This window comes from Coturnix japonica, chromosome Z (assembly GCF_001577835.2).
Source record: "Coturnix japonica isolate 7356 chromosome Z, Coturnix japonica 2.1, whole genome shotgun sequence".
NCBI lineage: Eukaryota > Metazoa > Chordata > Aves > Galliformes > Phasianidae > Coturnix > Coturnix japonica.
This window is the reverse complement of record NC_029547.1, coordinates 45,793,161-45,806,657: the sequence shown is the minus strand read 5'-3', so window position 1 is coordinate 45,806,657 and position 13,497 is coordinate 45,793,161. Positions and strand designations below refer to the sequence as shown.

The window sequence follows — 13,497 nt, the reverse complement described above, 5'->3', positions numbered from 1 at the left end:
TGTCTTCAGAGAGGTTAATTTTATGTTAGGTTTTTAGCGTTGCTTCTGTGTGTGTTGGTGTGTGCCACTTCTATACTCAGTCATTTTAGAAGGACTGCTAAGTCTTGTTCTAGGCTCAAAACACAAGTGGCTTTGTTTCTGGTTTTTAGATGACTGTGTCCATTATGTGCAAGTACATAAGCTTATGTTTCCAGGTGTTTGTTTTTGTTGTATTAAAAATATGTATATGTTCTCTTGTGTCATCATAGGAAGTAAGGGCATGCTGTTAGCCTACATATTGCTTCTTTTCAGTCTCCAAAAAGCAGCCAAGGCATATGGGTGATATTGGAATTTTTGTAGTAATACATTGTATTTCCAAGTGCTTTTTGGCTGTGCTGCTTCTTGTGGGTTATTCCTCTCTGCCTTCTGAATTTGTTAATCCAAGAGTGAAAATGGACACACTGGCCCTGTAGCAACCTATCTTGTTTCTGTTTTTTTCATAAAGGTTTTTCTCCTGAAAATAAAAAAAATCAGCAAATGTGAAATAACTTCAGGTGTTTTTTACTTGCAAGTTGAAATACTTGTGGTTTTCCTCCTTCAGAACCCAAGGATATTTCCCTGTACACTGATTTTACCAGCAGACAGAAATTCTGCTTGGTGTCTTTCTGCTGCTGTCTGACCTCTCAGTCAGTTAGGCTGCATTAACCCCCTTGCAACAGCATGGGCAATTTGCCGGGTGAGGCAGAGTTGCCTGTGCAAGCTAAAGAGGGAATTCATTTGCTGCTTCCTTTCAGCAGGCAGGATGGCAGGGTTCATTGTGCAGCACAGCTCCTTGGGGAGATAAGCACCACTGCTCTGAATCATCCAATCATTGAATATCGGAAGTTGGAAGGAACTCATTAGGATAATCGAGTCCAACTGGGCTCCACACAGCACTACCCAAAAATCAGACCATGTACATCCTTTACCCCAATTTTATGGCTGTGCAGAACGTCACATGGTGCGGGACTTCCCGTTCTCCGGGTCAGCTGTCATGGCTCTGCACCCTCCCAGCTTCTTGTTCCCCCCAGCTCCTCCTGCTGGCCAGACAGTACAAGGAGCTGAAATACTGAAACATGCTTGGCTCTGTGCAGCCCTGCTCAGAGATGTCTGAAACATTGATGTGTTGTTAGTGCTGCTGTGGCCACAAATCCAAACATGGCCATACTGGACATAATGAAGAAAACTAATTCAATTCTAGCCCAAACTAGCACATTTCCAAAGTGAAGCTTCCTTCGGAGCAGAACAGTGTGAAACGTTGGACTGGTAAGTGGAAACTGGTTCAAGTCTTCAGTGAACAGCAGTTGCTTTTCCAAGGTGTGTTAAGATTTGAGATTGTTCAGAGTAGTATGTATGCTGTAGCAGTCATCAGGGTTACTCCTTAGAGTACTTATAACTCTCACCTCATGGCTTCTATATAGGTGCTTAGTAACATATGAGGGAGTAGAATCTCTTCTGGATATTGATTAAATCTCCTCTTGTGTAGGTTTTGTCAACTGTGCATATTCAAAAGAAAATTAAATGACGAATGTAACTGTGTGTATGTGAGCTCTTTATTAGGTTGTCCCTGCTCGTTGCCAGTTGCTTCTGAGCTGTGCCTGCTGAAAACAAAGAACTTGCTATGCTATTTATGAAGGTTACGTTAGTGTCATGTTAAATCTGAGACTGGATTTCAAATGTCACGAAATTCAGATATGATCTGTCAGGAATAGTAGTGTCATCGCTTTTAACTCTATTGGTGTGTTCTCTTTCTCTCTTTTTTTCCTCCTTACATAAAAACATTTGATACATTTACGTCATGTGCAGTGTGTGCACTGACATTCTTTAAGTTGCTGTAGTACACGCTTCCATCATTTTCACTGCTCCTTCATTTGTATTTGGTTTCAAACTGGCTTATACTTTTTTATTATTGTTTTTAATGCTGAAAGCATCATGGAGCAAACTGGTGTGTGTCACAAACAGCTGCAGAGTGCTGTTGTTAGTCTGCTAGCAAACACAGTACGCAATGCATAAAGTCCTTAAGTGGGAGTGTGCAGCTCTCACTAGTCATCAGAAGAAAGTCCAGATCTGTGTGCCCCTTCAGTGGGTAAAATCCACAATCCATTTATGAAGTGATTCAAGCTCACTCTCTGATGTCCGGTTCTGAATGCTTCCTGTGTCTGTTGCTTTGCTGTGCAGTGACAGAAAACAACATGGAGCTTGAAAATTCAGAACAGGGCACGTAATGTTTCCATAGATATTTCCATCCAAAGCAAATGTTTACAGTCATGCCTTAGTTCTATTTATAATGAGAAAGCTGGCACGAACCTTTAATGAGCACATGCAATCTCATGCGCAGCAGTGGTGCTGATCGTGTTTCTGTCTGAGGATAGTCCGTCATTTCTGAAGGAGCTGTCAGTTCATGATTTTCCTCCCACAAGGGGAAGATGGGGATATAAACCTGCATTCAGGTTAAGAAGAGTTGAAGAGCTGGGATCTCCTACAGGCCTTATCCCATTCTTTGTGAACAGGCTGTGGGTTTGGTTTTGGGAACCTCCATGTCTGGAGAAGGGTGGTTCAGCTGAACTCTGGTTGTGGTGCAGCTGCTGAGGCCTTCAGTTATACTTCTGGAGATCTCGTAGATGCTGGGGACTTCAGCTGCTGTGTGCATGTGAGTGCCTGGGGGGATATCTTATTCTTTTTGCACAAAACTAGTAGTGTTGGGAAGTGCAGGTTTTTTTGACAGACTGAGTTTTCTGCTGTGACCTGTAAATTTTGGACTGGCTGATTCTGTTTGTGCAAGGTTGTTCTCACATGTGCCATGTTGCACGTGATTTCTCTTTTTAAAAAGACTTCCCTTCTCTTTGCTCAGCAGGTAGGTGAAATAAATGATGGTAGAACGAAGGCAGAATGATTTCAAGCAGGGTTTCTGATTTTCACAGTATACTGTCAGCAGTTTGTCGTATTTCTGAGCTGTCTGTTGTAAGTGTATGTTTTCTCACTATGGATAGATGCTGATTTTAATTTACATGAATGACATTGTGTGCTTTCCTATTTTATTAACAACAATGATTGCACCGTATAGCATTAAATTTATAGTTCCTTGCTCAAGAGGAATATAAATGCATGTAACAGGTTACTAAGAAGAGAGGAAAACTTCACTCAGAATCTGATGGTTGTTCTTACCAGCTGTGATTGCTGAACAAGTTAGTCTGGAAAGATCAATTTAGGTTTTTTTTTTTTTTTTTTTTTTTTTTTTCTTTTTTTTTCTCCTTAAACAACAGACACAGAATATGTGTATTTAAGAGGCCAGTTGGAGACAGCTCAAAGCATAGCGACAGAGGAGATAGTTTACATTTTGGGAGGAAGAACTAAACAGTTGTGATTGGAAGCAATGATCGTAAACCGAGATGTGGCAGTTTGAAGCAAGTTTTAGAGGCTTTATTCCTGAGAGTAAAGGTGCATTCAGGATGCCACTGTTAAGGCCTCCTGTTACAAGCTTGAGGTTATTTTTGTTTTTCTTTTTATTTGTGATCAGGAGTATGAAATTCATTCATAGCTGTCAAGGGAGAGATCTCTTTAAAACTGGAATTGTAGAAACAGCAAAGATAACATTCAGATATTATGGTGTATATGACTTCATTTTTCTTTTATAAGAACGTTTCTGTAAGATAAAGTTGTCTGCTATGTTCCCTGGAAAATCTCTGTTTTTAAAACGCGTTTGTTGAATTGTACCCCTTTTTATACCTGACTGATATTTATCTGCTAGAAGAAGTCATGTAATGCAGTATTGATGAGTATAATGACCTTAAGTACTGTCCCTTCAGTGTGCAGACCTGAAGCAAAAGCATGGAAAATAAGTGAGTTAAATTTTTGCTTATTCACCACTCCAGTGTTGAAGATTATTGTGTGTTTTAAAGAGCGAATTTTATAACAAAGGTTTTGGTTTTTTTTGCATGTCTGTGCACCTGTTAATTACACACAGGGCTTTGTATGTCTTCAGTCTAGGAAGTTAAACTTGTCATCTATAGGATGTGTGCTGCTTATCACTGCATAGAGTAATTTTTAAGTTTCAGGACTAGAAGTCTCTTAAGATGAGGAATTCACTTTTAGGCAGACTGTGAAGTTCCCCTTTCCTCTTTGGTTGGGGTGGAATCCAGAAACAGTCCTATTTGCCTGAGCTACTGAAGCAAGAGATTTTCATTAGGATTTTGCATAGGTTTTCCATACAGTGTTATTGTTACTTGAGAACTGCAGGAGCTGTGCCAGTGCCCTTCTGCTGGCAAGCTGCTGTGTCCCAGGGCTGTGTCTGCCCTGCACTAGGAATAGAGGCAGGGATTCTTTGCTTACTCTGCTGCAAATCAATTGTCTTCAGGCCAGAATTAAGAATCTTGTACAGCTTTTCTTGGGTGTTATTTTAGAACCACAAGAAAGCACTTTTTTTTTTTTTTTAATGTATGGTTAAAATATATATGAATATATTTTTTCAGTTTTTTTTTTAATTATTTTTTTTTTAATTTAATTTTTTTAATCCTCTGAAGCCTCAAGACCTTTATTTCCCTTGGATTGCTCCTAGTAGCATTTACATTTCATTGCTGTCCTGAAGAAAGCATTCTGTTCTTGATAATAACTTTTCCCTGTTTAACAACAACTTAAATACTCACGTTCATGCATTTGGCAATACAGCATTTTCCAGCACCACCAGAGGCACCCCAGTAATCATGGACCACAACATTTTTATTTGGTTTAAGAATTTGTATTTGGTCTGAATGGAGAGAAAAAAAAAAAATGCCCCAGAAGCCCAACTAACCAGTCAAAACCTATAAAAAGGCTGTAAAGGGAGTAACTGGCTCACAGCTTTGCACTTTGCAAAGTGTGCCATAGGCCCAGGAGAGGGGAGGTAAAAACCTACATGGAGACACAGAAGAAAGAAACTTTATTCCAATCTAGCATATATGTATATATATATATATGTTGCTTTCCTCTGGAATAATTTTCTTTGTAGTGATGGGAGTGCAGATGTGATTTGTGTTTAGGATGAGAGCAGGGGTGATGGCAGTGATACGTTAGTTGTTGCGGAGAGCACTTTTCTCAAGGACATTTCAGCTTCAGACAGGACTGTGCTGTTGGGAAGGCTTGGATTTAGGACTTTAATTTATTTGTTTTAAACATAACTACTTAATGAGGATATGGGAAGCTGAAAAAAAGAGAAAAGTGCCACAGAACATTTTCTGCATATATTTTAAAAGGGAATTAATCTGGGGGAATAAACCACTTAAATTCACGTAAGAATTTAGATCATTGGGGTTTGAATTCTGAGCTAGACACAAGGCCTGATAATAAAAAAATTACTGTTTTTGGATTATACCCTTCTAGCGTTATAAATATGTATTGATAGTGTTGTATGTCCTGTCAGTACTGCAGTGAGGAGATAAGGCTGTGAAAGGTATTCAGGTACCTAAAACTTTTAGTTTCAGAACTAATTAGACATTTTTGAAAACAGTCATTTTAGAAAAAAATACTTGCCTTCATCTCTACTGGCTTTCTGGATGAATCTATCATGTTTTTTTATGTCACATCCGTTCTCAGGATTGCTTCTAAATCATAAATATTTGTCTTGTTTGCTCTTGCAAGTGGTACAGATACGTATTGAGAAAGATGTTAACAACCCCTTCTTTGCATTTTACAAATCTGTGTAAAAGTCTTGTAAAATTAATTTTTCCTCTCCATGTTCAGGTTGCCAGCTGTGATAAGGGTGACTGTATGAAACCAATCTGAGTATTGTTTTGTTAGTGCTAACTAGGGAGCAGCATTGGGCCCAGTCCTGTGACTTTTTTTAATGTCCTTGTTTGCTCTCACACTGAGCCTATGTTTGGTAAGCTTATCTGTAGCTTCCAAAGCATCATGTCTGATGACATAATTTTTATGGTGAGTTTCAGCAAGTCAGGTCAGTGATTCCTTAGCTGTGAACTAAGAGTGATCACACTGCCTGCTCATGGTGCACCTGCAGCCTCTAGTGTGGCAGTAGTAGTTTGCTGGAACCATGCTGCTTCTGTATAAGTTGAACTTCACCTGCCCTGCAATTCCCTGATTTTTTTTTAATCATTTTTATTCTTTTTTCCTGCGTAGTAATTAGAAACAGAAATAATCTTCTTGCATCTCTGAATTTTGTGGTTCTAGTATGTTTTCAAGTTGGAATACTTAACTTTCATACTTTGCCATACTTTCATATAAGGCAGTGGTGAATGTCGTGGTTGTGGTATTGCTCTTCAGTCTGCTTCTTATTCCTCATGCTTTTTTTTGTTCTTTTGGAGGGCCTTTAAGCTGAGCATACCAGCTTGTGAGTTTAAAAGGAAAGATGATTGGTAATTCACACAATATTGTTACAAATCCAGGCGAACCAGAGCTCAGTGTTTTACTGAGCGTAAATGGCATGCTTGCCGTGGTTCCTCTTTAGAAAAGTAGCCTGACTTGTATGCTTCTGTGAATGTGTATGTCAGCATAAGTAACTCTGGTGACGTTACAATATTTTGATATTTTGTTTGCATGCTTTCAAGTAGAGAACAATAGTCTGCCTACTTCTTTACAGTTCTCATCTCATGGCCTGCAATCAATCTGATAGTTCATTATGGCAGAACATCCAGGCTTTGAATTTTTGCAAAAAATTCCATTGAAATTGGATTTACTGTTGTTTTCCCTATCTTAGCTTTTGAAACTGTGGATTGCCTTCCTTTTCTAGTTTTTCTTAGTTTCTCTTTCAGATTTTTCATATTTTTGGCCTCAAGAGTCACTAGTGCTTGCATGCAACTTTGAAGATATTAAGGTAGTTGGCCTTAGAGGGGACCTGTTGCAAAATAAGCTCTTTAAAAAGCAGAGCTAATGAAGCCTACTCTCTGCCAGAAGTATGTTTTTTATCTTTCTCCTCCTTCCCTCTGCAGTGCCTCCCCTGTCCTCTGCTTCTCTTGCTGGTAATGCAGCAGCATATGCCATGGCTGAGGTTGGAGCAGTGCTCTGAGTGGCTGCTGCCTTTGGGAGTGGTTAAGATGTGAGTCCTAATACTTGCCTTTCCTATATAGCAGATAATAATTTGGGCGTCTTCTGATAACAGCTGATTGTTTTGGGATGGGGTTGGGTTGGGACTTGGAGGAATTTGGTTATCCTTCAGTCTCTTTTCAGATTTGATTGAAAATAGCCAACACATTTAAAAAGCAACAAGAAACTTTGCTAGAAGTGGATTTTTGGAAGAATTCTAAAAGAGCTTCCGTTGCACAATACTCTTCTGTCCACCTTTTCTTCTCCACAAATTTGTCTACGTATTCTCTCTCACAGCCTTGCTTTCTGTGCTCTGTGAGTACACAGACTTCATCACAGAAGCAGTAGTGTTAGACCACTGAAGTGAACCGAGATGTTAAAGTCTTGAACATGAGCTCTATAATGAGAAGTACTGTGAACTTAAAGGTTAGAGCAGATGACCTCCTGAGGTACCATCCAAACTATCCCATGCCCTGCCCGTCTTATTCATAGACAGGACAGCACGTTTACACTAGGACAAAGTTTGAACAGGTATATGTGAAATCTGGCAAGCTCCCTGCTTTCAACCATCTCCATATTGCTTGTTCAGTTGACCAATACACCTTCCTCTTATTGATTTATGTGAGGTAGTGTTTTCCCTCCAACCTTCCGATCTCCCTAACCCTTCTCCAATTTTTATAAAGCCTTTGCAGTCCATTTCTGAAGCTATTGGGTTTTTTTTTTAAGGTATCTGAATAGTTTGTCAGTTTAATTCTGGAAGAAGTGGCAGAAGACTATGGAGAGTCACAAATAGAATCATCTCTCCTGTGAAGAAAGGCTGAAAGAGTTGGGTTTGTTCATCCTGCAGAGGAGAAGCCTTGGGGGGAGACTTCATTACAGCCTTCCGGTACTAAAGGAGTGTTACAAGAAAGTGAGAGACATTTTACCATAACTTGCAGTATCAGGACAAGGGATAATGATTTTAAGCTGAAAGAGGGTAGATTAAGATTGGATATGAAGAAGAAATTTTTTTTACTCGGGGTGTGTTGAAGCACTGACACAGGCTGCCCAAGGAAGCTGTGGATGCCTCATTCCTGGAGGCATTCAAGACCAAGCTGGATGGGTCTCTGCGTAGCCTGAGCTGGTGGGTGAATGCCCTGCCCATAGCAAAATCCCTTCCAAAACAAGCTACTCTATGGTTAACCACAAATGTTGAACAGGACCTTAGCAATAGACATCAAATCCATGATGTATTATAGGTACTCTGATATTTTGGCTATATATAGATCAGCAATTGGTGTATTTTTGACAGAAAGTAGTGAAAGTTAACCTACTTTTTGATATGTTTGTGGATTCAGAGATCTTTCTCATTCTGAAAGCAGTATGGAGGATAGAGATGTGAACATTTAGCTAGCAATAGACCTTCATATCTGAAGTCTTAGAGCTTGACAGATTTGCTTTGTCTCTTTGAAGCTGTGAAAGGGGGCTAATTTGTATTAAGTAGATTGCAAGGGCCTGAAAAGTTAATGAGATTTCTTAATCATTCTGTATGAGAAATTTCTGTGTAGAAGTCTTTCCCAGTTGAACTGAGTTGTTCATCAGACAGCTCTGCAGTGCCCTAAGTAAAAACAAACAACTTCCTTCTATGTTGCTCATGATGTTCTAGATGAAACACATTATGAAAAAAAAGCAATCTTGCTGATATAGCAGTTTTTGTGTCTCTTTGTCCAATAATCTGTATACGCTTCTTCCCATCAGTGTTTTTAACTTCTCCACTTTCATTGGGTAACTTAGCTGGAAGATAACTTTTTACATGAGATTACTTCTTACAGACATAACCAAAAGTTTGCTTAAAATAAAATTACACATGGGATATGAGGGTATCTCATGCTAGCAAAACTTGAAATCAGCTTGAATTTTTGGTTTATATTCTGTGACCTGTTAAATGTTATGGAAGAAAATAATGGATGCTAACTGTCTTACTGGCTCTGACTTAACTACTTACCTGCCCAGACAGTTTCAAATGTTATGTAAGCTAGATCTTAAATGATCAATTTGAGCGGTCATCTTCCCATAGCCATGTAACTCAGTTTTTTTTGTTGTTGTTTTTTTTTTGTTAATGTGTGTATAAAAAATGATGAAAATGTAAAATTGATATTTTGTTTGTAGCTATTTGTCCTCCAACAAATACTCTGGAACTAGAATCTTAGAAACACCATTAGAACTGTACTGGTTGCCTATTCTTCACCCTGGGACATAGAGACTATCCCGTTATACTGAATTTAGTTGAATACAGGGGGAATTATTTGGGTAGAGGAAATGCAAATGAGGCAATTGTATCAGTGAGCTGGAAGTACGATTCAGTGATGTAGCTGATTCCCAGTTATGATACAAGATGCAAATGAGTATTTGCAACGGAAGCATCTTCTTGAAGTTCAGAAAGGGACAAGATGGTGAAACAACAATTAGAGTAAGCAGAAAAACATGGCTATGTTCAGTGGAAACAAATTAGGAAAGTAAAATGATAGTATGTGCAGCGATAACTTTTTCCATTCTTTACCTCAGTGATCTGTCATTGAAGTGTTATATCATGTCTTTTGTTCATGATGTAACATATTCGGTTTTTGTTTTTCAGATCAGATTCAGCTACCCAGAAACATGATTGAAAACAGTATGTTTGAGGAAGAGCCTGATGTGGTTGACTTGGCAAAAGAGCCCTGTTTACACCCCCTGGAGCCTGATGAAGTTGAATATGAACCAAGAAGCTCGCGGCTCTTGGTGCGTGGCCTTGGGGAGCATGAAATGGATGAAGATGAAGAGGATTATGAGTCATCAGCAAAACTGCTGGGGATGTCCTTCATTAACAGAAGCTCGGGTCTCCGGAATAACATGTCTGGCTATAGACAAGGTCCAGATGGCTCTTGCTCAGTGCCCTCTACGAGGGCCATGCTGGTTTGCACTGGTGTTCTTGTGATTGCAGTTTCGGTGATAATGGTGATTTATCTTCTTCCCAAATGTACCTTTACCAAAGAAGGCTGCCATAAAAAAAATCGTACAATGGAACTAATATACCCTTTGGCAACCAATGGAAAGCTGTTTCCATGGGCAAAAATAAGACTTCCTTCTGATGTAGTACCACTGCATTATGATCTTGACTTGCATCCAAACCTAACTACCCTGAAATTTACAGGCTCTGTGAAGATAGTAGTTAATGTCACCCAGGTAACTAAGAAGATTGTGCTTCACAGCTCAGGACTAAATATCACCAAGGCAACTATTACTTCAACAGCAGGAAGTCAAGAAAAGGCAGTTGAATTGCTGGAATATCCATTGCATGATCAGATTGCAGTCTTGACTCCTGAGCCTCTTCTTGCAGGACAGAATTACACTGTCAACTTGGAATATTCATCTAATTTATCAGATACATACTATGGCTTTTACAGAATTTCTTACAAGGATGAGAATTCTAAGCAAAGGTAGGTACACAAATGCTGCTTTTCTCTTATGTTGCTTCTAGATCGTGCTTTGATAGAAATAACAAGATTAACCTTTTCTGTTGAATGTTTTGTGCGACTGGTTCCTACTGAATAAAAAGAAAAATCTTCTGATGTTTTAAATTTGAGATTTAAAAAAAAAAAAAGCAGATTTTTTCTTTATGGTGTTGATGCTTTATGCTAAGCTGCTATGGAGATAGATTTTAACAGTGATTAAAACCAGCACTGTCAAAAAACTGTCTTTCGTGGGTAAGTTCATTAAATGAGGGCAGCTTCTTCCTCAGTTTAGTGTGGATTCCTTTGAGCTCCACATGGCACTCTAGCATGGATTTCTGATTGATTTTTTATTACTTTATTTGAAAATGCACTTGGCTAGTTGATAGAACCACTGTTGTGGGGAATTAGTGCTTTTTATGAAGAAGATTAGAGAATGTAGCTGTCCACCACCACTCATTTCATATGCTCCTTATGCTTATCATGTGCTTAAGGTCGTTGATGCCTTTGTTAGCAAAGGATAATCCATGCAGGGTTTCTGGGAACGGAGCAGTATAGGCCAGTTCACTCTGCTGACAAGAAAGTTGTTGGGAAGAACCCATTAAACAGCTGTGAGATAACGTAAAATTATGGAATTGTTAGCAGCTTGTGCTAAAGAAATGGCAAGACCTAAAGTTAAAAATAAAAAAATAAATAACTTACATGAGACTAAGGGGAAAAGCAAGAATAAGATGTCATCAGTGCTACAGATCTTTGTATGAGCAGAGAATTTGTACAGAAGTGCCCCAAACACAAATAGATTTTGTTTCTTGAAAGAAGACAAATTTTGTAATTAACACCAGTGTAATTACCCTCTGGAGAAAAACATCACATTTAGGTTTTTATTTATTTTCACTGACTTCAAATAAGAGCACTCATAGAGCTGTTACGATCTTTTTGAATGAGACTCCTTGAAGACTACAACAGAAAAGTGTTAAAATTTGGTTATAGTCTTTCCAGTGAGATATATGTAATATCTGCATGCTGCTAATATTTGAACTATTCAGGTCCCTCAAGGATTGCTCGTATTTCTTAAATAATAGTGTCTCATTGTAAAGATGATTTCATTAGAACATAAGGAATAAGGAATATTTATTTCTTCTTTAAATAAATAAAAACAGTATATTTTCTTTCAGATTCAGCAGGCATTTCTGTACTGTACTGACAAGATGTTTAAACCATAGCTTATGTATTTTTTCTGAAGTTTATTTACAATTGGCTGTTTAAACCCCCCTTAGCTAGGTCACAGTGGAGCTAAGATATAGCTGCTAAAATGTACAAGAAAATAGGTTATCTGCAGCAATTATTTTTAAATACATGCAAAACTTTTGCAGTCAGAGGAATTGTGGAACATGTCTGGATACTTGAACTGATCAGCATGAGGTGAGGCTGAAACTCTCCTCCTCCCTCCAGTGTGTTCCTGCTTACCTCACTTGGTATTATCTTGAAGACCTTGAAGAGATCAAGAATTTGAAGAATGGAAATGTAGGCAAAAGGGTTACTGGTCTGTTTTCATTTTGCCCCCGTCTAATGATGATGTTTTTCTGAGGTGCAATTTTAGATCATGGAGCTAAAATGCTGTCATTAAGTGTTTTAGAAAAACACCGCTCATTGCTAAAGCATAATAGTGTATGTGTGATGATTACAGAGGATAGAATCCAGTTGCTTCCTGGGAAAGTTCTGCTGCGCCTGGATCTTAGAGCATTATAAGGAAAATGCCAAAAATTATCTTTCTGTGGTGCAGTGCTTAAGGTAATAAGGAATCACAGAGGCTTTACTTGCATCAGGAGTACGTAACCACAAGATGAAATGAAATAGTTTATCACAAACATTGAAATATATGCATTACCATAAAACATGGAGTGAAGTTAAAGTGTGGTAAGAGCCTTACAGTGATAGAAAGGCAAAATCACATGCTGAGTTGTAATTAGCTGCTTTTTGAATTTCTGTATATTTTACAGTCTGATGTAGTTGAAACTTCATTTTTTCTTTGTGTTTACAGTAGTAGAAAGAGGATTTATGAGTATTTGCAGAGGAAAAAAGATTCTGTGAGTATATTTTGGGGAGTATTTTCCCCTTCAGTCAAGTGCTCCCAGCTTTTATTCAGAGACAGGATGCTTTAATTAGTGCATTTTTCAGTAAATCTTTTCCAGCTAACTTACTGATACCATTATTTCCCTTGTCTTGCGTTTCTCTATTTTCAAGTGTTTATCTTTGTATGTTTAGTGCAGCTGGTTTTAGAGATACAGGCTATTTTGACAACATATGTTTTTCTTGCATTTTCAATATAAAATTTAACCTATTGCAAGACAGTTTCTTTTCTTATAAGTTAATTTTCTTTTGAAGATGAAAGTGTTACAATTATTAAATGCCAAAAACATAACTGTAGGCAGGTGCAAATTAAAAAGCAAAAACCAAAACCCACTATAAACAGATTTCATCCCATTTGGGGTGAAGAGGAAAAAAAAAATCGAAGCTTCCCGTACCAACGTCAAGACTATGTTTGAAAAGAAAGGTGGGAGTAAGAAGTTCAAAGTAGGCATAGAGTCTTACTGGCAACAATGTACCTCCTCAGGAAAGGGTATGTCCACAATGTTGGGGTTGTAAGAAAGAGAAAATGTAACTAAGAATTTGTGGGAGCTGGTAGAAGGGTTTGAGGAGAGGGAAAAAAACACAAAAACAAAGAACAAACAAACAAACAAAAACAGTTGAAAACAATATTCTCTTCTCTGGTTATCTCTGGTAAATGGAAGACAAATTGGTGAGGTCTGTTTTATGCTCTTACTGTCTGCAGGAACAGAATTCAATGAGGGATGCTCTCTAGTAAAAGTGTTTATTCCCGCAGCTAGTTAATATCAAAATGCTTGAGGAGGAATGTAGTCCACTGAGAGATTTCCATGTGATAAGATACGTATTACAAGCAAGACACTGCATGAATTTACACAGCATCCAGTCACTGGGG

At 38.4% G+C, this 13,497-nt stretch overlaps 1 protein-coding gene across 1 annotated transcript in view; it reads left to right on the top strand.

Annotated features, from left to right (window-relative positions):
* Positions 1-13,497, top strand: part of LNPEP (leucyl and cystinyl aminopeptidase) — a 50,613-nt gene that overhangs the window by 9,250 nt on the left and 27,866 nt on the right. The window contains exon 2 of the mRNA XM_015849493.2: positions 9,644-10,484. Within this exon, the coding sequence (XP_015704979.1) occupies positions 9,644-10,484 (841 nt within the window). The remainder of the gene's footprint in view (positions 1-9,643; positions 10,485-13,497) is intronic.